The sequence below is a fragment of the Camelina sativa genome, chromosome 4 (genome assembly GCF_030686135.1).
Source record: "Camelina sativa cultivar CO46 ecotype springtype chromosome 4, ASM3068613v1".
NCBI lineage: Eukaryota > Viridiplantae > Streptophyta > Magnoliopsida > Brassicales > Brassicaceae > Camelina > Camelina sativa.
Window position 1 is genome coordinate 17,225,708 of NC_141883.1, and position 26,448 is coordinate 17,252,155.

The following is a 26,448-nucleotide window of genomic DNA, read 5'->3' on the forward strand; positions in this document are numbered from 1 at the left end:
AGTTATCAAATCCACGACTATACGTCTGGTTCTCGAGGTTTCTGTGAAATGTGATTGGGCGATTCAACAAGTAGACATCAACAATGCTTTTCTTCAAGGAACTCTTCAAGAGGAGGTTTATGTATCACAGCCTCCAGGCTTTGTGGATCGTGACAGACTTCATCATGGTTTAAAACAGGTTCCTAGAGCGTGGTATCAGGAACTGCGGCAATTTCTTTTACAATCGGGGTTCAAGACGTCTTTGGCGGATAATTCACTGTTTATCTACAAACATGGTCGAGATTATATCTATGTTCTTGTTTATGTGGATGACATTATCATCACTGGTCCAACGCATTTGGTGAAGGCGTTTCATGCTTCCTTGGCTCATCGGTTCTCACTTAAAGACCTTGGTCCTTTGAGTTATTTCTTAGGCATTGAGGTGACTAGAACATCAAAGGGGCTTCATTTGATGCAGCGCAAGTACATCACTGATCTCTTAGCAAAGACGAATATGCTTGACTCTAAACCTGTTCCCACGCCTATGTCGTCCTCCTCCACACTTACGGCTTTGTCTGGGACACCACTTGCGGATGCCAAGGACTATCGAATGGTGGTTGGCAGCCTTCAATACTTGGCGTTCACGAGACCTGATATTGCTTTCTCGGTAAATCGTTTATCCTAATTTATGCATAAACGGACTAATGCACATTGGCAGGCGGTTAAGCGTGTATTGCGTTATCTTAATGGTACTCGCTCTCTTGGTATTTTCCTACGCTGAGATGCTCCGCTCACGGTCCATGCGTTTTTGATGCTGATTGGGGTCGTGATCGTGCCAACTACGTCTCCACCAATGCTTACATTATCTACTTTGGTGGTAGTCCCATCTCCTGGTCCTCCAAGAAACAGCGCAGTGTGTCTCGTTCCTCCACAGAATCCGAGTATCGCTCGGTTGGGAATACAGCCTCTGAACTGCGGTGGGTTTGCTCAGCTTCAAGAAATGGGTATTACATTACCATTAGCTCCTGTTATCTACTGTGATAACATTGATGCTACTTACCTGTGTGGAAACCCGGTGTTCCATACCAAGATGAAACACGTTGCTATTGATTATCACTTTGTCCGAGAGCACGTTCAATCGGGTGTCTTGCGTGTTGCTCACATATCTGGGGATGATAAGCTCGCGGATGCATTGACTAAACCTCTATCGGGTCCTCGCTTTCATACCCTTAATGTCAAGATTGGAGTGCAGAAACTCCCTCCATCTTGAGGGGGCGTATAGGAGAGTTATATATGTAAAGGATAAATGTGTAACTAGTAGTGGTGAAACCCTACGGATCTTATGTATATATATTGTACAAACATCTCAATAATACAGAAGTCTTTCCTTACATAAATCATAATTCCATATGCTCCTTCAATCAAAGACACTACCTCGCTCAGAAAAACCACATATATAAACATACATTGGAGTGTTACAGAAATATATGTAACCAAAATAAAAACATCTTCACAACAGAAATGATACAAAGTCTAAACATTATATATTGACAATAAGACAGATAAAATCTGCATCCTGTACACCAAAGCAATGTGAAGAAGGTTGTTAAATTTCATCTTCCATCACCATATATGATTGTGTGAGAAATGAACATTGAGTTGTTGGCAGAGAAAGGAGGAACTAATGGTACTGATAATGATGAGGTCACTGAACTGGAAGTGATTCCTAAGCCAGGTATTCCCATTAACACCGGAGTGGAAACTCCGATCCCGGGAGTATCTGGAGAAAAATCCGGTAATATTTGGTGTATGTTTATGTATTGCACCACTTTGTCCATGCAAGGTCTTGATTTTGGCACGATGCTTGTACAAAGCAACCCAAGTTTCAGAACCATTTCGACTTCCCCGAGTGTGAATTTACCTCTCAGTCTTGTATCTATAGCGTCAATTAGAGAATCTTTCCTCCAGCACTCACAAACCCACTTGACCAAATGACGTTTCTCAACCGGCATCTCAGGATCAAATGGTCTCCTCCCACATGTTACTTCAAGCATGAATGCACCAAATGCATACACATCGGTTTTAGTGGAAGTTCCTGTTGATATTAGCTCTGGCGCCATGTAACCTATGGTTCCTACAGCTGCTGTTGCTGAGAGGTTAGCTCCATGATCATCAAACCTAGCCATCCCAAAATCTCCTAAAAAAGCTTGAAAATGTTCGTTTAACATGACATTAGAAGCTTTGATATCTCGGTGTAAAACAACTTGACTAGCTCCTGTATGCAAGTAACAGAGCGCATATGCAATATCTCTCAGTATAACGAGTCTTTGAGACCACGAAAGAGGCAGTTTTTCGCCGTGGAACAAGTATTGATCAACACTACCTCCTCCCATGTACTTAGATACCAGCAACAACTCTCCTTTTCTCCTGCAATATCCGAGAAGAGGTACTAAATTCTTGTGCTGTAAAGTTCCCATTGTCACAACTTCAGCTACAAACTGTTTCATCCCTTGCTCTGCATCGTGTGATAGTCTTTTCACCGCTATATCTCCTAAAAGAGGCAGAGTTCCTTTATACACTTCTCCAAAACCGCCTCTTCCAAGACGACCATCTTTGTTAAACCCTCTTGTTGCTTTGTACAGAGATTTATAGGAATAACGAAGCGGGCCGTATTGTTTTTCCCATGGCTCTCTAAGTTCTGCATACTTCTTTCTTCTGTACCAATAATATCCCCCTAGAACCACGATTACTACGAGGGAGAGTATAACAAAAAGAACAATAAGTAGAGGAGATCTTGTTTTCCTCGGTTCTGTGAAAATAGGAACCGGGGAAAGTTTAGAGATGTCAAGGCTCTTTAGTAAAACTCTGCTTCTGCTGAAACTCCACCCTAAGATGTATTGGTTACTTATCAATGATCCAGTCGATCCAGAAAACCCTAGAAATGCTTTTCGATCAGGGAAAATTTCAGTGAGATTAATGGTTCTTGACAAAAGAGGCTTACTTGGCTTCTGATCTCTTAGAGGTGCTAAAGTAACGATAAGTAGAGTATCTTCATAATCAATCCATACCTGAATAGGATCTCCACTCAAGAGTATTAAACTTTTGTTCTTCCCTTCTCTGTCCGAATAATAAGAAGCTGAAGCAGAATCAATGGAGTGGAGGCTTTTAACGTCTATACCGACATGGTTATCGTCAATGTCGTCAAACTCAGCGCTTTGGACAGTATCAAGCTCAATAGCTAAAAGATGAGAAGAAGGAGATCCATTACTTGAGGTGTTAAAGATTCCTAAGTACTGAGTTGGATCTGCTTTTCTGAGATCCATTGAAGATGATAGAACAAAGGCAATCCCGTGACCACCAGGAACTCCAGGCTTAGGGACAAGAGCGCATACGAAATGAGTCGAGAAAGAGATAGATGGAAATGAGGCTGAACCGAAATCGAATGGACGGTTGAAGAAAGCATGACCCATTTGCTGAGTTTCGGCGTCTGTTAGCTGCAAAAGTCCTGGTGGATATTGGATTCTTGCAGGACCGTCAAGCTGAATATCAGCTTGGTCTTGGTAATCAAAGCCATTGTAGATGAAACTGAAGTCTTGTTGTTGACTCGAAAAGCAAATCAGATTAACAAAGAAGATGAAGGAGAGAAGAAGAAGAAGATGAAATATTTGAGCCATCATCGGTAATGAAAAAGCAGAGGCAAGCCTCGTTTGGTTTCTGAAATCACAAGTTCATGTCATAACTCATAAAGGATGAAGCACTTCAAACTCAATTTTGAACGTTCCAAGTCGACGAAATATAACAATTATTCAACTTTCCAAGTTCAAGAATTATATTATTCCCCCTCAAGGGTACAAAAAGAGTTGACTTGAGACTTCTTAATCTCTATAATGTGACCGTAACAACTAATAATTACTCAAAATATAATTGTTTTATTCGTTTAGAAAAGTATATGGTCTACTCTCTCGTTTTGACAATGTACTTTTTTTTTTTTTGGATACGAATACTAGAATAATTCAAAATTTCAAATAAAAGGTTTAAATACTAGAGTACTTCACAAAATTTAAGGGTTATTTGAGATATTTTTATGTGAAATATTGATATATTGAGCCGGCGGAAAACAAAGTTATACCCGAAATCTAAAGCTCAAAAAAGAGAAACCAAACAGGCGAACAACAAAAAATTCTCGAAAACATAATACGAAACTAAGAAAAAAAATTACAAAATTGAGAATTTAAACACGAGAAAATAAGACAAACCCTTAAACTAAAGACATATGCAACAAGGTTTAACCCTTATACAATACACTAGTTTTAAGATGCAAGAAAAACTTTTCTCTCCAATCAGAGCAGGCGAAAGACACAAGCAGATGAAGCAAGTGCTTGCGGCTGTTAAAAAGATAGGCACAAAATCGGCCTTTATTTTCGAAATATTAGTGTACCCTAGTGGTTAAGCCGTGTAATGTAGGTAACTTAGAAGTCATGAGCTCAAACCTAGCACAAACTACTTAGCTTCTTCATGTTAAAAAAATTTGGGCGGCTCTGTCTCGAACCACCTGTAGGTAACTGTGTAATGTAGGTAACTTAGAAGTCATGAGCTCAAACCTAGCACAAACTACTTAGCTTCTTCATGTTAAAAATTTTTGGGCGGCTCTGTCTCCAACCACCTGTTAAATATATAGGCAAAAAATCGGCCTTTATTTTCGAAATATTAGTGTACCCTAGTGGTTAAGTTGTGTAATGTAGGTAACTTAGAAGTCATGAGCTCAAACCTAGCACAAACTACTTAGCTTCTTCATGTTAAAAAATTTTGGGCGGCTCTGTCTCCAACAACCTGTAGATGAGATTTAGTAAGGATGCCTACGAACAATCCAAAGCTAACATCAACCATCTCCTATTTGTAACTAAGCAATGATTGAATTAAAATATTTCAGGTTAGAAGAAAAAAAAAAAAAAAAAAAAAGTTACAAGAAAAGGAAAAAGACATTTCATTCAATTAAAGTTGATCAGACATTCTAGATATTTCAGATTACAAACTATAAAGAATAAAAAACATAGAGATATTTACTGATTTGGGGCTTTATTGGGCCAAATATTTGAAATTAGGTATTATTGTCCATACTCTCAATTTTTGGTATTTTTAGTTTATAGAGAAATACTGTTATGTCCTTGCATTCTTCTTCTTCCTTCTCCACCCGACAACCACCATTGTTTTTTTTTTTTTTATTGTCGAATCGACCACAAATTCTTCTCTAAATCAAAACCATCAATGAATTCAATATATTTATGTTGAATGAAGAAATCTAAACCCTAAGGAGATAATATCTTGTGAACCCAAGGGCTCTAAACATTAATCGAATCTCGGATATTAATTGGAAAAGATGAAACACAATTTGTCGATTCAATCAAAGAAGATGATGTAATATTAACCAATTAACACATACCCAAAACAAAAGCATGAAATTCTTCTTTTATTCTTGGCAATTGAAATCTTAATTTCCTTCTAAAACCTTCAAAATCATAGATTAAATAAAAACTAAACTGTTGAAAGGAAGATAAGAAACATTCCTTGACTACACCTCGGCCAGATGCAAAACAGAAAACGGGGAGCAGCCACTGGCATCGGCAAGTCTTCTTGAAGCCATGGTGGAGATCTAAGAATCGTAAAAAAATTTGGTTGACGACGAAAGAATACATTTTCTATGTGAGAGGGTTAATTTGGTCTTTTTGATTGACAACAAATGCCTATTTCGACAAGTCCGGACTATAAGTCCCAATTCTATAAGAAACTGAGAAAAAAATGCCTAATTCTATAATTTATCCAAAAAACATACAAAATGAGGAAAAAAAAAGATGAATAAATTACAAAAAGCTCTATATTAATACAAAAAAAGATAAAATAAAATTAAAGAGTTTAATTATAGAAAACTTTACGATCGCTGAAGCTTCAACACCGTTTGTTCTTTCCTTGTTCTCCGCCGCATTGTCTCGTCTCCATGAGAGATCATCAAACTCACCACCCCAAAGAAGAACCTTCTCCTTCTTCTTCTTCTTCCTCTTCTTCTACATTCCCCTCACCACCAATCTCTCTCTCGCTTCCCAATTCGAAACGTGACTTTTTTCCATTCCCTCGAATCGAGCAAAATAGCCTCGCATCAACAACAACAACACTTAACCCTAGATTGATGTAATCAACCTGATTCATGGGTATGTGTTTGATCGATTCTCTTTTCTAATTAGATCCCCTTTATAATAACAATGGTTGATAAGAATGGTTCTGCAATTGGGTATGTAGCTCGGAACCTCTTACTATCCTTATTCGTCGTCACCACCATCTTATTCGCTCTCTCTTGTTACTTCGTATTGCGTTCCACTGCTCACAATCGTTTCCTCAGCTCCACATTCTCATCTAAATCGTTCGTTGATGATGTGAATCTGAAAAAGCTAGTAAAGAGAGAGAGAGATGAGCATTGTAGTAGTAGTAGTAGTAGTAGTAGATGTGTTAAGGATGGTCCTCTTAAGGTTTATATGTATAACATGGATCCTGAGTTTCATTTCGGATTGTTAGATTGGAAACCTGATGGTAAGGGTAGTGATAGTAATGTATGGCCTGATGTTCAGAAGTTTATACCACCTTACCCTGGAGGGTTGAATCTGCAGCATAGTATTGAGTATTGGCTTACATTAGATTTACTTGCGTCCGAGTATGAGAATGCTCCCAGGGAATTTGCTGCGAAACGGGTTTATAACTCGACTGAAGCTGATGTGATCTTTGTGCCGTTTTTTTCTTCGTTGAGTTATAATCGGTTTTCTAAAGTGAATCCTCATCAGAAGATTAGTAGGAACAAGGATTTGCAGAGGAAGGTGGTTAGTTTCTTGACTGCTCAAGAGGAGTGGAAGAGATCGGGTGGGAGAGATCATGTGGTTCTTGCTCATCACCCTAATAGTATGTTGGATGCTAGAAACAAGCTGTTTCCTGCGATTTTTATACTCTCTGACTTTGGTAGGTATCCTCCTACTGTGGCTAACGTTGAGAAAGATGTCATTGCGCCTTATAAGCATGTTATCAAAGCTTATGAGAACGATTCGTCTGGTTTTGATAGCAGACCGATTCTGCTTTATTTTCAGGGTGCTATCTACAGAAAAGATGTGAGTCTATTTTTGTTGTTACCTTGCTTTAGCGCTTGAATTTGAGATATGTTTGAGTCCTTCTGATCAAATACTAAATAAAGTTTTGCTTCCAATGTGTCATATATATATATTTCAGGGCGGGTTTGTGCGTCAGGAGTTATTCTACCTCTTGCAAGATGAGAAAGATGTGCATTTCTCGTTTGGGAGTGTGAGAAATGGAGGCATAAACAAAGCAAGCCAGGGGATGCACAACTCCAAGTTCTGCCTCAACATTGCTGGGGATACTCCTTCATCGAACCGTCTCTTTGACGCTATTGCCAGTCACTGCGTGCCTGTCATTATTAGTGACGACATTGAGCTTCCTTTCGAGGATGTTATTGATTACTCTGAGTTCTCGGTGTTTGTTCGCACATCTGATGCATTGAAAGAGAACTTTCTAGTTAAGTTGATTAGGGGAATAAGCAAAGAGGAATGGACACGAATGTGGAATAGATTACAGGAAGTGGAGAAACATTATGAGTTCCATTTCCCATCGAAGCCAGATGATGCAGTCCAGATGATATGGCAAGCGATTGCACGTAAAATCCCGAGTGTTAAAATGAGGATTCATAAGTCTAGAAGGTATTCTGGATCTGCTTCTGAGACAGGGAAAGAATCAAGATGGTCGTCATTGATACCTCGGAGTTTCTGGTGAATAAAGATGAGATATTTTTGGACTTCAAATTGTTTTTTTTTGTTTTTCTTTTGTGTAGAGAGAAGTTTATGTTGGATCAGATGATTTGTGAACTTTTTCTCCAAATCATAGGTTATAGAGAGATAGTCTTTCTTCTAATTAGGTTTCTGCTTTTCACCAAAGAAACAATAATAATGTTGTAACTTGATTTGTTAATTTTGATCTCTTTTTTGTTAGATCTTCTACTCAGACTTCTCATCTTCATGTCTTATTTCAAATTCTGACATCTGAGGGTCCTAAACACCAACCTGTAGTGGCAAACTTGGATTATTGTTCAAATTCACAGGTAAGCCTGTCCAGTGCTGAAACTTACAGATTCTTGGGTTAAATGGTGAGTTTCTCATCTGCATTTTCCAAACTGTTTTGTAGTTACAGAACGGCCCTTTTGATTCAAAGAACAGTATGAAAAAAATTTCAGTTTACAAAGAAATGAAGTTAACACTGTTTTATTTGTCAACTGAGACCTACAGAAGTTTGAGTACAACATCAACCGACAACATTATCAACACTTAAGTTAAAACATATAAGCAGCCAGACAGATTTAGATGCAGAGAATACACAGTTTGTTAGAACTTTCATCTTCCATGCCCGTCCAAGATCGTGTGAGTAACAAACATAGAAACTGATGAGTTCCTTAAACTGGGAACCCCAATGGCAGATAATGCTTCGACTGAAACCGGCATAAAAGCCCCAATACCTGGAGTAGACGGCAAGAAATCCGGCAAGGGTAAGTCCCGGTTAAGATATTGCACAACTTGTCCCATGGAAGGCCTTGCTTCTGGCATAGCATTTGTGCAGAGCAGCCCAAGTTTCAGAACCATCTCAACTTCTGCAGATATAAATTCTGCTCCCAATCTTGAATCCCTTGTCTCGAGTAAACAAGCCTGTTTCCAGCATTCAAAGACCCACTTGACCAAATACTGCTTTTTGACTGGTAGCTCAGGCTCCACAGGTCGCCTTCCACAAGTTACTTCAAGAAGGAACGCACCAAAGGCATACACATCGGTTTTCATAGACGTCCCTGTTGTTATTAGCTCTGGTGCCATGTAACCTATGGTTCCCACAGCGGCTGTTGCAGATAAGTTAGCTCCATGGTCGTGAAACTTGGCCATGCCAAAATCACCTAACCTCCCGTTGAACTCAGAATCTAACATGACGTTACAAGCTTTTATATCCCGGTGCAAAACAACTCGCTTGGTTCCTGTATGCAAGTAACTGAGAGCCGAGGCAATGTCCTTAATAATAGAAATCCTTTGAAACCATGAAGGAGATGTGTTCTCGTCATGAAACAAGTACTGATCAAGACTACCGATGGGCATGTACTCAGAGACCAGAAGTAACTCACCTTTTCTCCTGCAATACCCAAGAAGAGGAACCAAGTTCCGATGTTGTAAATTTCCCATGGTTACAACTTCTGCAACAAACTGTTTCATCCCTTGCTCTGCATCATGAGATAGTCTTTTCACAGCTATAACCCTGCCTCGGGGTAGAGTTCCTTTGTAGACTTCTCCAAACCCACCTTTCCCAACACGACAATCTCTAAGAAACCCATTTGTTGCTTTGTATAATGCCTTATAAGAGAACCGGTGTGGGCCGTATTCCTTTTCCCACCATTCTTTAACTTCTGCATACTTCTTTCTTCTGTACCAATACATTCCTCCAAGAACCATCAACACAGGGATCACTAATAAGACAACCAAACCAATATGCAATGGAGATAGTTTCTTATTTCCCTCTTTAGGAAGAGGAACCTGAGGGAGTTTAGAGAGGTCCAAGGTCTGTAATAGTTCTTTGCTTCTACTAAAACTCCACCCGAGTATGTAATGGTTACTAAGCATGTTCCCTGTTGATGCAGAGAACCCAACATACATCTTTTCTTGAAAAATGTCTGAAAGATTGATGGCTCTTGATATAAGAGGCTGATTTGGCTTCTCGATTTCTATAGGAGCTAGTGTCACATTTAGAAACGAGCCATCGTAGTCCACCCACACCTGTATAGGCTCCCCACTCAAAAGATCTATGCTTATATTCTTCCTTAAGACGTTGTTAAAGTAAGAAGGCAGAGCAGATTCAACAGATATAGGGCTGTTCACATCAATACCAACATGAGGCTTTTCCAACTCATTAAACTCAACTGTCTTAACAGTATCGAGTTCAATAGCTAGCAGATGAGGAGTAGAAGAAGAAGAAGTCCCATTTATAGGGTTGCTGAAGACTCCCAAATACTGAGTTGCGTATGCATGAGAGAGATCCATTGAAGGAGATACAACAAAGACAATCCCATGTCCACCAACACCTCCCAACTTTGGAGGAACCAACGCACACACAAAATGTGTATAGAACGAAAGTGAAGAAGAAGAAGAAGGATCAAAACTAAATGGCTGCTTGAAAAAAGCATGACCCATTTGCAACTCTGTAGTATTTGTCAACTGCAAAAGCCCACCTGGTACGATCCTGGCGTTCCCATCAATATAAAGATTTGCTTGATCGAAGCCATTGTAAACAAATCTGGTTTCTTGTTGAGTTGACAGGCAAATCAGATGAACACAGAGGAAGATCAAAACCAGATGCAGTCTATAATCCATATCTACGTAACAAGAGATTCTGAATTTTTGGTTATAGTACGTTTTTCTCTGATAACAAGGTCAAGTGATAACTTCAGTCTTCAAGACAAAGTCAAACTCAAATTTTTCAATATTCCAATCTTCTCTAAATTTCCTAGCAATTTCTATTGTCAGCCAACGCAATTATATTCCCAAAATAAGCATCATATAGTTGACTTCATGGCAATATAATCACAGATGACCGTGAAATATACCATAGTTATTGCATAATGTAAAAATCCATCTTGTAAATTAAGTACTGCAGGGGAGAAACATCTAATGGTCTACACTGGTTATTCTAAAGATCAACTGTAGCAAACAAATCAACTACTCTGTGATAGTATAATCCATCAAGCAAAACAAACAAAAGCAAGCTATATACTTTGTAGAAAAATTCAATGCTACTCTCAAAGGGGATCTCGAATGCTTGGGTACAAGCTAGTTCTATAGCATTTAGAAAGTCAAGAGTTAGATAACACACATATTCATTTAGATAGTCCACTTTATAATTTCAACAGAGACAATACCAAGCAAATGCACTTTGCTTGGTCAAAACTTTGATGAACTTTTTCTCCAAATCATAGGTTATATAGACAGAGAGAATCTTTTATTCTAATTTGATTTCTGCTTTTCACCAAAGAATCAATAATAATGTTTGTAACTTGATTTGTTGGTTTTTGATCTATTTTTGTTAAATCTTCTACTCAGACTTCTCATTTCCATGTTTTACGGCATATTTATGACTTCTGAAGGTTCTAAACACCAACTTGTAATGGCAAACTTGGATTATTGTTCAATTTCATAGGTAAGCCTGTCTAGTTCTGAAACTTACAGATTCTTGGATTAAATGGTGAGGTTTTCTCAGCTGCAAGCTTGAAAATCAAGAGATGAAAGAAAGAAAAATACATATGTAATGTAATATCCTCAACAAAGTTTCTAGGCTTCAGAAGACATTTGTAACTGCACAAGAATGATAAATATGTTTAATGGTGTTATAACTAGTACATACAATGTTGACATTGTATAGAGACATGAAGATCTGTTTTATTTATCAATTGATACCTAACGAAGTTTGAGTACAACATCAACCAACAACATAGTCAACGCTATAAGTTAAAACGTTTATGTAGCCAGACAGATTTAGGTTCAGAACATACATGGAAGCTGAAAAAATATAAATTCATGACAAAATAGTATTTAACTAGGTACTAACCCACAATAGACGATAGACCACAGGCTGAACTTTTTATTCGATGTAAATTTGTAATAATTTTTATTGTTGTTGTGTTATTTATAAGCATTTTGTGATTATAAATTATGTTTGTTTCTATAATAAATTTGTATATACAGTTTTTTTTTACAGAATTTGTATTATGTTGGTTTAAATTAGTTAAGAACCCTTGTTTACCTGTTGAGTAATTTAGAACACAATTATTAATATAATAATATATAGGAGACAATGAAGATATAATAATGTCTTATTTTAGGGGCAAATACATGTAAATTAGTTTCATTGAGTTTTAGTTTTTTTTTTTTTTTGTCAACTATTGGGCCACAACAAGCCGGCCCATTAGCCAAATCCCTACATTCGTAGGGAGCGGGACTCGATCCATGGTGTGATGATGCATTGTGCATTAAAGACTTACTTTTGGCCACTGCACTAAGGTCACTTCACTTAGTTTTCTTTTTTTGTTAATATAGATTTAGTTTTTTTTTTAGTTAACGAAATTGTTGGAAAATATGACATTTGTCTTTAGTACCCTTAATGATCCTATCCTTATTTGTACTATTTTAAATGGGATTTCATTGTAATTTTTTACCCATTCTAATGTTAGTTTTATAGTTGTACTTCTCGGTTAATACTTAATACAATAGTATTTGACCGTTAAATCTAAGGGTATGAATAGAGACATATGCAAATGGAATTTCAAATATTTTTTTCAAAAACCCCGTTATATCAAAAATCAAGTAACTTTTGTAGTTTTCGTTTTTTGAAGAAAAAAAATTGTTTACGTTTTCAGAACAATCTATTAACTAATGGACCGAAATTTTTACCCAACTACCAATTATCCAGTGGTTCAATAAATTCCACATTGGATAAAGCAAGTTTTTTGGGTGGAAATATAAAGCAAGTTTAATAATCAGCAAATATTTTAATAAATAGTTTTAAATGTCTTTTTCATTTAAACTGTTTATAATTATTATAAATGACATACTTTTTATATGTCTTTTTTTTTTTTAACCTTATTTAATTATTTAAACTAAATTTATAATATAATTTGTTTTTTCTTGTCAACTTAAAGGAAAAACAGATTTATAGATTTTAAATAGTCGTAGGTTTTATTACTGATATGAAACTTACGACTAGACTAGCATCAACTATTTTCAGTGTTCAAGAAAGCGCTAGGCGGAATCTGGGCGGTGATCCAACGCCTAGCGCCTAGAACGCTTAGTCGGGGTCTAGATGGTTTTTAGGCGGTTTAGGCGTTTACAACATAAAACATTATATATATATATATATAATTATATTAAAATATATGTTATAAAAATAAAAATTTTATAAATTATAAACAATGGTAAGAAAAATACATTTATTTAAGTTATATTAACAACATATAAATATTTATAATTACATATATAGATATAAAACATAATAATTTAATTATATGTAATTTAAAAATCAAAAATAAATATTAAAATAAAATGTATGTAATTTTAAGCGGGTTAGGCGGTCATCTAGGCGCCTGCTGAGCGCCTAGCGCCTAGACGGCGCCTAGGCGGCCGCCTAGACCGCTTTCTTGAACACTGACTATTTTACATTTTTGTTTGTGAATAGTACACTTTAACACACATTTTTTTATCTTTTGTTCCATTTGAGACACTTTTTTGAGATATGAGACAGTTTTTATGAGTTTTGGGCAACTTTTGTACTGTTCTTTTCTTTCTTTTTTTTGTCAACCATTGATCCACAACTCGCCGGTCCATTAGCCAAATCTCTACATTCGTAGGGAGCGGAACTCGATCCATGGTGTGATGGTGCCTTCTACAAATGGACTTACCTCCTGCCACTCCATTTAAACTGTTCTTTCTTTTTTACTTGCTCATATAAAATTCCATTCCCCTGCCAACAAAATCAGATACTCGCAGTTATAATCGTATTGTTATTTTTGTTTTTCACATTCGGTTCTAGAATAATATGACACACCAAAATCTCATATTTAAGTTCTTCATTACAAAACATCACTCATCATTTGTCCAACATAAAATACTTCTCATATCATCTTTTTGCTCGATGTCTTTTGCTGCTCCCAACCTGTTCAACATAGGGCATCAATATTTGGGCGATGCGAGCGGAAACTCATGTTGAGCGTTTACACAAGCCGGTTTACACCGCTCACAACAAAACAAAAGTTGCTATCTTTTCTAGTAACACAAACATGATTTGTCTAGTTGTTTATGCGTCGCTGTGTTTGTTTCGTTAACACTGATGGCTCCTCAACCTTACAAAGGTTTACCTACATTGTTTAAGATTGTGAAACTTAAGCTAAACATCAAAATCTTCGACAAGGAAGCCAACAATCTCACTATTGCTAATCATGTAGCTATGACAATGATCATGAAAAAGAAGTGTCGCCTCTCTGACCGCCTTGACTCGACGATAATATAACAATGACAACTACCATAATCATTGCAATAATCTAATCCATCATGATAATTAAATACTGCTGGAACTACCCTCTTGTAGAACTACTTCATGCTACTCTCAATTGAATCTCAAATGTTGTGGGAGTACAGATGGTTTCTACTAGCACATTCAGAAAGTAATGAGTTAAATAAGCATTCTCTAGTCTTAGGACATCTCCATTGGGGGGATTTAGGGGGATTCAGTGAAGACTCTTATGATAAATAAGATCAAAAATAAATCAAAATTGAATTAAAAATTAAGAGGCAACTCTTATTCTTATTTTATAAACAGTACATTATATATTGTTTAAAAAGTCTAAACAGTACATAAGAGACTCAAATTTAAAACCCACCATTAGACTTGTCCTTAGTATATTCATATGTGCCACAAACTTTAGAGTATAAATTTTTCAATCCAAATTTTTTGTTAGCTGACCAAGTCTTCTCTGAAGGATTCCAAAACGTTTATGGACACATCCACTTCGAAACAGTCAATATAATGGTTGTGGAAGCCCAAACGCACGAACCGGGTAAACCAATTTAAACCGAATTTGATTTTAACTAAATCCAAAGAAAATGGATTTGAACCGTTTCTAATTTGTTCAAGAGTCAACAAATTAACAAATGTTTTAATACACGACACGAATTAACAAAATACTTAACTGTTATACCACTCAAAATTTATATAAATTCATCCGATTAAACGCGATTTTTAAACAGTATAATTAAACAGACAGTTAAAGAGTAATCGAACAGTAAATAAAGACATGAAGAAACATTCACAAATTAGGATGATTGTTCTAGAGAAAACTTCATTATCTGCCACTGTTTGTCCTGGAGAGACTCGACTCGATGTCTTCCGGTTCAGAAACCACGTTTAGAGAGTTCTTAGATTCCAATGGATGTTCAACCTCCTTTGAGTTGTTAGCTGAGGAAGAAGAGGCGGAAGGAGCTGACCAGTTTCTTGAAGTAAATGAGACGTTAAGCGAGGCTGCATCAACCACCACAGGAGTAAACGAACCGATTCCAATCGTGTACGGTGAAAACTCTGGCAATGGTAAATTCCCGGCCAAGCAAAGAACCACTTGTCCCATTGCTGGTCTAGATTCCGGCACGATGTTTGTACACAACAACCCCAGTTTCATAACCAACTCGACTTCCTCTGGTATGCACTCTTCTCCCAATCTTGGATCTTTAGCATCAAGCAAAGAATCTTTCTTCCAGCATTCACAATCTTGGATCTTTAGCATCAAGCAAAGAATACTTCTTCTTCCTGTGGTAATAAACTCCCGCAAGAACAACCATTACTATGATAGCAACTCCAACGGGCAGAGAAATAATCAGAACATATGGTGTCTTATGCTTAACTCTAGGCGAAGGAACTCGAGGAAGTTTTGAGATGTCAAGTAGCTTCAATGATTCCATGCTTGTGCTGAAGCTCCACCCAAGAAGATAATGGTAACTAACTGCCGTCCCTGTTGCTGCAGAGAAGCCAACAAACAATCTTCTACTCTGGAAAAGTTCTAAAAGATTGATGGATCGTGTCAAAAGAGGCAAACTTGGCTTCTCAGCTTCAAGAGGTGCTACAGAAACATTAAGTAGAGTTCCTTGGTAATCAATCCAGACCTGTATAGGGCTCCCACTCGAGAGGTTTATGCTCACATTCTTCTGTTCTGTCTTGGAAAAATAAGAAGCAGGTGCTAACTCGACTGAAATGGGGTTGTTGACATCAATCCCAACGTGGTTATTGTTCGTCTCAAGAAAATCTGTGTTTCTAACGGTGTCGAGCTCAACAGCAAAGAGGTGAAAAGAAGGAGATCCATGTGTTGAGGCGTTGAAAACCCCCATGTATCGAGTTGGTTGCGCTCGAGTGAAATCCACAGAAGGAGATATCACAAAGGTAATGCCGTGGCCACCTTCAAATCCCGGTTTAGGCACCAGAGCACACACGAAATGTGTTGAAAACGAGAGTGGTTTAGAAGAGCTGAACACGATTGGCTTCTTGATGAAAGCATGACCCATTTGATGCTGTGAATCTTTTGCAAGCTGGAGTAATCCATTGGGAAGTAATGTAGCAGAACCATCAAGAGAAAGATTCGCTTGACCAAAGCTGTTGAAGACAAAACTGGTAGCTGTTGATGAAGTTGTGAAAGAGATAAGATGAAAAGAGGAGATCAGCAACCAGAACAGAAGCAATCCATTAGACATTACTTCTTATGAAAACAGAGAGCTTCGTCTAGCTGCAGAAGAAATAATGGAAGTAATTATGATTACAACAATTACAGAGTGTACTAGCATCTGCATCTATATCTTTATTGGCATTATACAAACTGAACAGTAACAGCTAGATAAGAGTATATAAATCATCATAACTTCACGTGGTTAATGTTCAAAATCCAAATTTAACAAAACTAATACAAATTTAGTCCAAAGTAACAAATGAAAGTGCTGGAAGAGTACTTAAACAAAGAGAAAATTTTATTATATTAATCATTCATTCATGACATGTGTCTTGGATTTAGTACCCATAATCTTTCACCGGATTTTCCTCATACTGCAGCAGCTACTTATATAATTTCTTATGCTTAGTAAGAAAACAAATACTTAAATATATTCCAGATCAGAAGCAATCCACAAGTTAAGAGAGTTTTATCCTTCTCTGATCAAACTTCGCTGGCTGCAGAAAACAGGACGTGAACTTATTTTAATGGTAATCACTGCCTACCAGCAATCCAGCATCATATGCTGATATGTTTTTACTTTTCATTGGCATTACTCTTAACAATTTTGTAAATTTATATATTCTAATCCCAACATCAGCCAGAAACAAATGAAAATGCTACACGCTGTAGCCACATAGAAAAATTCATTAAATGAATCGCTAGTCCAGTATATGGTTTTTAATTGGTGCCATCAATAAACTAGTACAGTATATGGTTTTTAATTGGTGCCATCAATAAACTAGTACAGTATATGTTTTTTTTTCCTTTTTTTCTTCTGTCAAAAATAAATAAGAGGTTTTGACTCTAGAAAAGATAATTAACAAAATGGCAATTATAGTTTGGAAAATGGCAATTTTGACTAAATTTCCTTTTATTTTCTCAAAGAATTATTTATTTATATGAACTGAAAGGGGAAAGTGCAATAACTTTTTTTACTCTGTTTCCTTCCTTTACAAAAAAAAACCCCTAATAATGGTTGCGCTAATGGCGGTGAGAAAGCTTCCACCAGAACTAGAAGAAGAGATACTCGTTCGAGTCCCACCTCGATCTCTCGTTCGCTTCAGATCCGTTTGCAAAGGATGGAACACTCTTTTCAACAATAAGAGATTCGTCGATAGAAACTTTGCTTGCGGTCGCCCAGAAATCTTGTTAAAGACGCATTCCCATATTTATTCGATAAGCTTCGATCTCAACAACGACGACACATCTATAAAGATTAGTGATTTATGATTTGATTTACGCGGTCCCCGTTATGATCTCAACGGGACCTGCGATGGTTACTTGTTCTTGTACAACTCTGATCATGGAGCCGTGGTTCGAAACCCGTTATTTAATCGGACTGAATGGATTGACCCGGATGATCAGCATCCACGTAGCAGCAGTCCGAGCATAGGTTACGATGGTAGTATCACCGAAAAGAGTTACAAGATTATTGGGAGTTGCGAGTTTCTTGGGACTATGACTAAGATGTTTAATGAAGTTATTGCGAAGTTGGATGTCTTCAAATTTGCAACCAATGCGTGGAACGTTACATATCATACCAGTCAATGTTCTAATACTTATCGCGAAAATATAGTAGATGAATGTAATTCCAGGGTCTTCCTGAATGGAAATTTGTACTGGACAGCTTATAAAAGTCATCAGTATTTCATCCGAATGCTCGATTTTTCGGAAGAGGTAGTAAAGACCTATTGTACTCTACCGTTTAAGGGGACACATAGTAATTCCCATACTCGTGGCCTCGCGATTTACAAGGGAGATCGGCTTTCTGTGTTACAACAATGCGCAGGAGGAAGAGAGGTTAAGATTTGGGTGACAGAGAAGAAAATTGGCGATGGAGAGGACGTGGTGTGGATTAAGTTCATGACTATCTCAATACCTAATTTCCCCATGGTTTGCAACAACACTTCTTCAAGTTTCTTCGTCGATCATAATGTCTATGGAAAGACCTTCGTTGTGTGTTTTCTTGCCAAGAAACCTAAACAAGCTTGGGTCTATATTGTGAGGGGAGATGATCTGTGCAAAAAGATTAAGATAGATCAAGTGGCATATATGCAGTTTAAATCCTGTGTCTATCTTCCTAGTTTGATCACCATGAATTTCTCTGAAGGTACTGAACCAAGAATAAATGTTTTACAAGTTTGATTCACATTGTTGTCGCTATCTTGTTTTATATACATGATTTACCTTCATGTACGTACGTAGTTTGCTTTGTTATGAATCACTTTTTATTCTTCTTTTGGAGCCTCACTTTTTATTCTTCTTTTGGAGCCTTTCTCATTGGTTTGAAAGGATACTATATATATCATTCATACATATAATTACGTCTGTCCTATAAAAGTTGAACTCAAGATATATAGAACCACAATTTGTTTGGCCTAATTCGGTTAATTAATAGAGGATTTTTCTTAAAATCTGGTTGTGAGCCTGGGAAGATATACAAATTCGTTTATATGTCAGTGATTCCTGTTTATATAGTATAGCTAGCTTACAGAGAAGAAGGTTATAAAATCCCTGTTGAAGACAAAACTGGTATCTTTTGATGAAGTTGAGAAAGAGATAAGATGAAAAGAGGAGATCAGCAACCAGAACAGAAGCAACTGCTGATGAAAATAGAGAGCTTCGTCTAGCTGCAGAGATTATGGAAGTAATTATGACTACAACAAGTACAGAGTGTACTAGCATCTGCATCTATATCTTTATTGGCATTACAAACTGGACAGTAACAGCTACATAATATTATATAAAATCATCATAACTTCACGTGGTTAATGTTCAAAATCAGATAGTAGTTTAACAGAACAAATGAAAGTGCTAGAAGAGTACAGAAATTTACTTTATATAAATCATTCATGACATGTGTCTTGGATTTAGTACCCATATAATCTTTCACCGGATTTTCCTCATACTGCAGCAGCTACTTATACAATTTCTTATGGTGTTTAACTGCTTATAGTAAGAAAACAAATACTTCAAAATATACAAGTTAAGAGAGTTTTATCCTACTCGCATCAAACTTCGCTGGCTGCAGATAGCAGGATGTGAAATAATTTTAGTGGTAATCACAGCCTACCAGCGTCATATGCTGATATGCATTTACTTTTCATTTGGCATTACTAACAATTTTGTAAATTTATATATTCTAATCCCTACACCAGAGAGAAACAAATGAAACTGCTACACGATGTACCCACATAGAAAAATTCATTAAATGAAGCGCATCTTTAACATGATATTTTATTATAGTAAGGGAAAGAAGTACTCAAAAAGTCGAAAGTAAAAGAAATCAAAGCTTAGGGAAAGCCAAGCAGAGAATTGCAGTCTTAACGTTAAAGTTTTCTCCTACTATCTTTAACCTTCTTAGGGAAATAGAATAGTCAACTCCATAGAACTCCCAGATTGTTCTCTTGGACAACCTAACATCATAATATTTTATATGATTGCTACATATATTAACACCTTTCTTGGTGTATCTAGGAGAAACAACATCCATGCAAAATGGACTCCAAACAATGTGATAAGGATGATACAAATAAAATAATAGACCACATTTCTCACACAAGTTTATTTAAGTCCATATGTCACGGATATAAGAAGATAAATGCGGTCTTTAACAGTTTCAAGTATAAGCCTCTAAACTTTACCTGTCATGGGATCAATCAACCATCTCTAGTTATTTTATCAGTCAAGTCACGAACTTGATGAAGCTCTCTGGTGATCCCACTCGGCTCCACAGATGAATGGTCTCATTTTCACTATACAAGAACTTAATGTGATTAGTTAGACAATCTAGCAAAAACCGAGAATGAACAACCACGAAATTCATAGTAATGACAATAGCAACAGTACCTGAACCAAAGCTTGAACAAGATGGGATATCTTACTCACTTGAAACAGGATTCAAAGAAGTCGGAGATTACTCAATTACATACCACAAACAAAACCCTCTCAGACTGCGGAATTCAAGCCGAGAACCAAAACATTGGTTTCTGCTAATCTGGGGCTTGTCATACAAAAGATTTTTTTTTTTGGGTACAGAGAAGTAACAGAATGAGACAGAGTGAAGAACAACTTGTAAACATCTGTACAAAAGCCTCTTATTTACTGGAAAATGCAATAAGTTAATGTAAAAAGAGAAATGGAGATATGAAACATTAAAATTTACAAAGCTTAACAGCACTTCTACAAAAGACTCCAAACACTACTTTTCAATGGTGGATGTCTTTGTCAAATATCAAAATAGACTTCACAGGTGGAGCACAATGGTATGCTTGCCAAACTAAAGTACCTTCACACAAGCCTAGCATGGAGCTTTTCCATTCAAAAAAAAAAATATCTACCGTCCATGGCCATGGACAATTGAGTGAGTAACAAATGTAGAGTCATTGGCCGAGGAAGAAGAGTAAAAAGTCTTGGTAGTGGGGGAGACAGGGAAGGGGTTTGATCCGATAATCAATGGGGTAAAGGACCCGATACCAGGAGAGTTCGGAGAGATATCAGGCAGCTTTAGGCTTCCGTTTAAGTATTGCACAATCTCTTCCATAGAAGGTCTTAGTTCTGGCACACCATTTGTGCAAAGCAACCCAAGTTTCAGTACCATTTCAACTTCCTCAGCTGAGATTTCGCCTCTCAATCTTGGATCTCTAGCTCCGAGCAAAGACGCCATTTTCCAACATTCACATACCCACTTAACTATATACCATCTTTCAGCTGGCAACCCAGGTTCCACAGGTCTCCTCCCACATGTTACTTCGAGTAAAAAGGCACCAAATCCGTACACATCAGTGGCAGTGCAAGCTCCCATTGTAGCAAGCTCTGGTGCCATGTAGCCAATGGTTCCTACAGCAGCAGTTGTAGCAGGGTCTCTCCCATGATCATGAAACCTTGCCATACCAAAGTCCCCTAACCTTCCATTAAATTCAGCATCTAACATAATGTTAGAAGCCTTGATATCCCGGTGGAGAACAACTTGGGGAGCTCCTGTGTGCATGTAATTAAGAGCTGAAGCTATATCCTTGATGATTACAAGTCTTTGATGCCACGAAAAGGGTGGTTTTTCGTCATTGAATAAGTATTGGTCAAGACTACCATTGGGCATGTATTCAGATACCAGAAGTAACTCACCTTGTCTTCTACAATACCCAATAAGTGGAACCATATTCTTGTGCTTCAAGTTACCCATACTCACGATTTCAGCAACAAACTGCTTCATCCCTTCCTCTGCATCGTGGGACACTCTTTTCACTGCTATTTGTTCTTTGGAAGGCAGAGTACCTCTGTAAACTTCTCCAAAACCTCCTTTTCCAAGAAGTCCATCCTTATTAAACCCTTTCGTTGCATTGTACAGAGCTTTATAAGAAAAACGGTGTGGACCATATTCCTTTTCCCATTCTTCTCTTACTTCTGCATATTTCCTTCTCCTGTAGATATAAGCTGCTCCAAGAGCCAAAAGCACTATAATAGCTAGTAAAACGACCAGGGTAATAAGCAGCGCTGATGGTCTCTTATTTTTAGCTCTATGACGAGGAACTCGAGGAAGTTTACTGACATCCAAGGGCTGTAATGACACCTTGTTTCTGCTAAAACTCCATCCGAGTATGTATTGGTAGCTGATCAGTGTCCCTGTTGCTCCAGAGAACCCGAGAAAGAACTTTCTATCTGGAAATGTTTCTGAAAGGTTGATGGATCTTGACAAAAGAGGCTGGCTTGGCTTCTGAATTTTAAGAGGAGCCAGAGAAACATTAAGTACACTTCCTCCGTAGTCCACCCAAACTTGAATAGGATCTACACTCAAAAGCTGTATGCTTTTGTTCTCCCCATCTATCTCGGAGAAGTAAGCAGCCGGAGTAGATGCGATGGACATAAGGCTATTAACATCAATTCCAACATGATTGGCATCAATGTCATCAAACTCAGCGCTGAGGGCAGTGTCTAGCTCAACAGCAACTAGGTGAGAAGATGGGGATCCTTGAGTTGAGATGTTAAAAAGTCCCAAGAACTGTGTTGCGTCTGCCTGTGTGAGATCCATGGAAGCAGATAAAACAAAGGCGATACCGTGACCACCAATAAAACCTGGCTTAGGCACCAGTGCACAGACAAAATGAGTTGAGAAAGAGAATGATTCAGGTGAAGTGAACTCAAAAGGCTTCTTGAAGAAAGCATGACCCATTTTTTGTCCGGATCCGTCAGTCAACTGCAACTGTCCTTTGGGAAGAATTTTGGCAACACCGTCAGTATAAAGGTCTGCTTGGCCAAAGCCATTATAAATAAACCCATCCTCCTGTTGACTTGAGATGAAAATCAGGTGAACACAGAAGATGATCATCCAGATCAGATGCAATCCTTGAGCCATTTCTGACAAAACAGAGAATCTTACTACTCTAAACGAATCTTTTCTTCGACACCAATGGTGGATAATAATGTATCCAGCTGCAAAACAAAGTCAGGTCAAAACCTCTCAGTATATAATATAAAGTCCCAATCTTTTTCATTGCCAAGTCCACAATAATTTCTTAACATTTCTACCCATTGAATTTGTCTCTAAGGAGAATTACAGAGTTGACTTGAGATATTTTATGATGATATATCAATGACACTCCTTAGCATATTCTTAGCCTCTCAAAGATTAAACTTAAAGCCGGCTTTAATATTAAAAAAAAAAACTGAGACTTATCAATCATTTCATTTCATGGTTTAAGAATATTCTCCACTACTTCCCAATCATCAAGAACAATGCCCACCATGCTGAAGTCAGAAATCTCTAGCTACAAAAATGTATACTGGCTTTTTCAAATCTTTGACCTTTTCTTAACTCCTAGTTATATAAATAAATTTGTTTCAACTAGAGAAACAATTTCAAAGTCCAAGAAAACAAAACAATTAACAAATTCAAAATGCAACCCAAATTGATAAAATATATTCATACCAAGTTGAATCCAAAGGCAAGTCCATCATCATGTTCAGTTGTTCACGCCAACACTTCGCTTAGATATTAGTGAAAAAAAACCCATTGATAAGCTTCCGGGAATGTAAACTTGGCTTGACGTACTCTTCTTTCTTCTGCATTGAGAAAAAAAGATCTCTTTGATTCACCAGATACGCACACTGATATCGAGCAGATGGGATTCAAGTACAGTGTCGCCACGAGCCGCCGCACCCCCTCTGAATATGGAAGCTGCGACATCATCTCGGTCGAAAGATTCTGCGACAGAGGAGGACAATGCTCTCGTCAAGGAATCAATTGACTTCGGTGCTGAACTAAACGACGCTGTCTAGGCTCAAGTGTAAATTATTCATTTTATGGGGGACTACTATGCAAAATAACCCAACTTTTAGGGGTATATTGTGATAATTTAAATAAATAGGACTGATGACGAAAGTCTCACTTTGGTCTTCTATATATAAACAAAAAAAGGATTTTGGCCACAAGTTGGCCTTCTGGGAGAATCAAGTGGCAAGTATTTTGAATACTATGTATTATATTCAGGTGGCTCAACTCCCACAACACCTGATATTTTTGCTTAAAAACTTGTCAAAAATGTCTGTTTTGGTTAAGTTCGTGAGAAGTGCCATTTTTTTGGGTTTGAGAGAGATAATTAAAGACGAATTTACCCTCAACTTAATATAGGGGAAACGTTGGCGGAGCAATTCAAACGAAAGGCTCCCATTTTTTGGCGGAGGTAGACAAAAACAACAGAAGAAAGACATGTCTATCAGCATTAGAATGTCTATCGCTAGTAGATTGTGTATGGACAAGTTTTATTAAATTAACTATGGTCATATTGTAATAGAGAGATGACAATAAGGTAGACCAAAAAACACTGCATTAGTTGTATAACCATATTAAAGGTAGACACAAACAACATGAATACATGTCCATCGACTAGGATAGTGGTAGAAGAAACGGTAGACAAAACATCAAATATACAATTTCCACCGCATAGAACAAACATTAAGTTTTGTTTGTACAAAAATGGACTAATAATTATTGTGTGACTTGCGAATGGTCCATCAGCGAGTGGACATCTACCTTGTCTGCCTGATCTGGTCCACTATGGCTACATCATTGTCAGTGAGTACCCCAACAACATTACTACAATAACAAGAAATGAATATGTTAGTTAATCGATAGACAAACGGGTTTTGAATAACAATTTTCACAATCAACAATGGATGACCAAACATATATAAATATGTAAATGGAGACATGGTTGTGATGGACATGAATCATGCCTTTCTAGTCCATCGAGAGAGAAAAGAAGTCTTGTCCACCGGACTGTGGATCTGGTCCACCGGAGATGCATCAAATGTATTTTTTGAATCGCAAATTCTGGACAGGTGAATCATATAGAGGTTTGAAAGAGAGATGAAAATTTAGAGAAAGAGAGAATTGAATGTGGAGAGGTGTGGGTTTAGAGATAGACAATGAAGTTTTAGAGGTTTTGAGAAAAAAATGAAGTTTTAGAGGTTTTGAGAAAAACAAAAATGGTGAATTAAAGAGAGATAGAGAGAGATCGAGAGAAATGAGAGAAGTAAGAGAAGAAGAGAGAAACAAATGAAATCGATGGGAAAAGGGCATAAGGGTATTCTTACATTCTCTTTGTGGCAGGCGGGAAAAGACAAACACATAAATGGCATTGGTGAAAAAGATCGACATTGTTCATGACATAATTGGCTAATTTCTCTAAAAAAAATCGCGACGTTTTCTAGCTTAGGAATTACCTAAGTGAAGCTTACTTCGCCCACAAATAGTAATAATGTATTGGATGAGATAGAGATATATATATATATATGTCCCAATGATAAAAACATAAAACTTTACTGAATGAATGTAATCTCTCTATTTGTATAGTATTCTCTCCAATTCCCCATTTAGATGCTTCGATGTGTAGCTGCAAAGTTCTAGACTATGTAGAAAAAAAAAGGTGAATTCAGTTCAAAGATGAAAATTGTGCTCAATCAACATCAAAATGGTTTATATAACTCGGGAGGTCTTGATTCATTTTGAATGATTTGCACATGAAGCCACTTGGGCATAAAGTGATAAAGATTTCCTTTTAACAAAAATAAATAAATGACTTCTTCAGTTACAGCTTCGAATACGTAAACATATCGATGGAACTCAAAACAGATTGTGGATAGATTGAGAAAGAACTCGATAAAATGTTAATTTCCACGTTGTTCTTGGGGAGTTGATTCAGTTTCGATTCTTCTTCTTCTTTCTTCTTCTTTCTCTTCTCGTCTCTATCGGAGTTCCTCTGTTCACTTTTCCGAAACCTGCTTTCGTTGCCATATATAGAGATTTATAGGTAAAACGGCGTGGACCACCGTCTTCTTTTTCCCATTCTTCTCTTACATTTGCGTATTTGCTTCTCACGTATGCATAATAAACTGCTCCAAGAGCCAAATACGTTATGACTGTTGGTACAACGACTACCTGTACAAGCAAGGCCGTACCACGACCGCAAACAAATCCTGCCTTTGAAACCAGTGCACACACAAATTTTGTTGAGAAAGAGAGTGATCGAGTTGAACTGAACTCAGAAGGGTTCTTGAAAAAGGTGTGACCACCCGTTTTCATTCTGGATCCATCGGTCAACTGCAACAATCCTTTGGCAACTCCGTATTCTGTTTCCCCATTACCATTATAGATAAACCCTGTCTCCCGTTGACTTAAGACGCAAATCAGATGAATACAGAAAATGATCAAGATCAGACGCAATTCTCCAGACATTTCTGACGAGACAGAGAGTCTGACTATTCTGTAAGAAACTTTGTTTTTTGCACCCAAATAAAAAACAAATGGTCGATGAAATTTTCTCCTGCTGGTCAGGTCAAAACCCTTTTCACTCTTTTACCAATGACAAATCCACCATAATTTCTTGTATACATTGAATTAGTCTGAGAGCAATGAAAACATCTTATATCTGAGCATTACAGAGTTGACATAGGAAATTTCTTGTATACTATCACCAGAAAACAATGAGATCGCCCATTCACAGATTCTAATAAGCCATCACATATTTTGAACATTAAAGCTATAAAATAAAAAACAACTGAGAATATTCCCTGGTTTAAGAATATTCTTCCGGGAATAACAT

The 26,448-nt window shown here is 37.3% G+C and overlaps 2 protein-coding genes and 4 pseudogenes across 5 annotated transcripts; 2 read left to right on the forward strand and 4 right to left on the reverse strand.

Annotated features, from left to right (window-relative positions):
* Window positions 1-1,416: 1,416 nt before the first annotated feature.
* Window positions 1,417-3,773, reverse strand: LOC104790790 (putative L-type lectin-domain containing receptor kinase I.1 pseudogene; annotated as a pseudogene). The gene has a single exon (XR_015596791.1). The product of XR_015596791.1 is annotated as a putative L-type lectin-domain containing receptor kinase I.1 pseudogene (transcript).
* Window positions 3,774-5,882: 2,109 nt separating this feature from the next.
* LOC104790793 (putative arabinosyltransferase ARAD1) lies at window positions 5,883-8,015 on the forward strand. 2 transcript variants are annotated; one of them, XM_087510256.1, is made up of 3 exons: window positions 5,883-6,182; window positions 6,271-7,124; window positions 7,243-8,015. In XM_087510256.1, exons 1-3 carry the CDS (start codon window positions 6,179-6,181, stop codon window positions 7,798-7,800), a joined length of 1,416 nt encoding a protein of 471 aa, XP_087366382.1. In that variant the 5' UTR covers window positions 5,883-6,178; the 3' UTR covers window positions 7,801-8,015. The 2 variants fall into 2 exon arrangements, with proteins under 2 accessions (XP_087366382.1, XP_010514879.2); XM_010516577.3 differs by having other exon boundaries at window positions 6,093-7,124.
* A 193-nt stretch (window positions 8,016-8,208) lies between these two features.
* LOC104711000 (L-type lectin-domain containing receptor kinase I.3 pseudogene) lies at window positions 8,209-10,487 on the reverse strand (annotated as a pseudogene). The gene has a single exon (XR_015596792.1). The product of XR_015596792.1 is annotated as an L-type lectin-domain containing receptor kinase I.3 pseudogene (transcript).
* Window positions 10,488-15,353: 4,866 nt separating this feature from the next.
* On the reverse strand, window positions 15,354-16,411 carry LOC147945877 (putative L-type lectin-domain containing receptor kinase I.5 pseudogene; annotated as a pseudogene).
* A 1,543-nt stretch (window positions 16,412-17,954) lies between these two features.
* LOC147945878 (putative F-box protein At1g58090 pseudogene) lies at window positions 17,955-18,493 on the forward strand (annotated as a pseudogene).
* A 1,938-nt stretch (window positions 18,494-20,431) lies between these two features.
* LOC104790796 (putative L-type lectin-domain containing receptor kinase I.6) lies at window positions 20,432-23,620 on the reverse strand. The gene is made up of 2 exons (XM_087510249.1): window positions 23,274-23,620; window positions 20,432-22,777 (listed from the first exon to the last, which is right to left on the reverse strand). The coding sequence occupies exon 2, from the start codon at window positions 22,698-22,700 to the stop codon at window positions 20,685-20,687; it is 2,016 nt and encodes a 671-aa protein (XP_087366375.1). The 5' UTR covers window positions 22,701-22,777; window positions 23,274-23,620; the 3' UTR covers window positions 20,432-20,684.
* Window positions 23,621-26,448: the final 2,828 nt, after the last annotated feature.

Bases quoted from the DNA above. Each gene is read 5' to 3' on its own strand.
- LOC104790796 (XM_087510249.1), bottom strand. From the start codon at position 22,700: ATGGCTCAAGGATTGCATCTGATCTGGATGATCATCTTCTGTGTTCAC.
- LOC104790793 (XM_010516577.3), top strand. From the start codon at position 6,234: ATGGTTGATAAGAATGGTTCTGCAATTGGGTATGTAGCTCGGAACCTC. The intron at 7,125-7,242 runs GTGAGTCTATTT...TATATATTTCAG, and splicing joins GTGCTATCTACAGAAAAGAT to GGCGGGTTTGTGCGTCAGGA.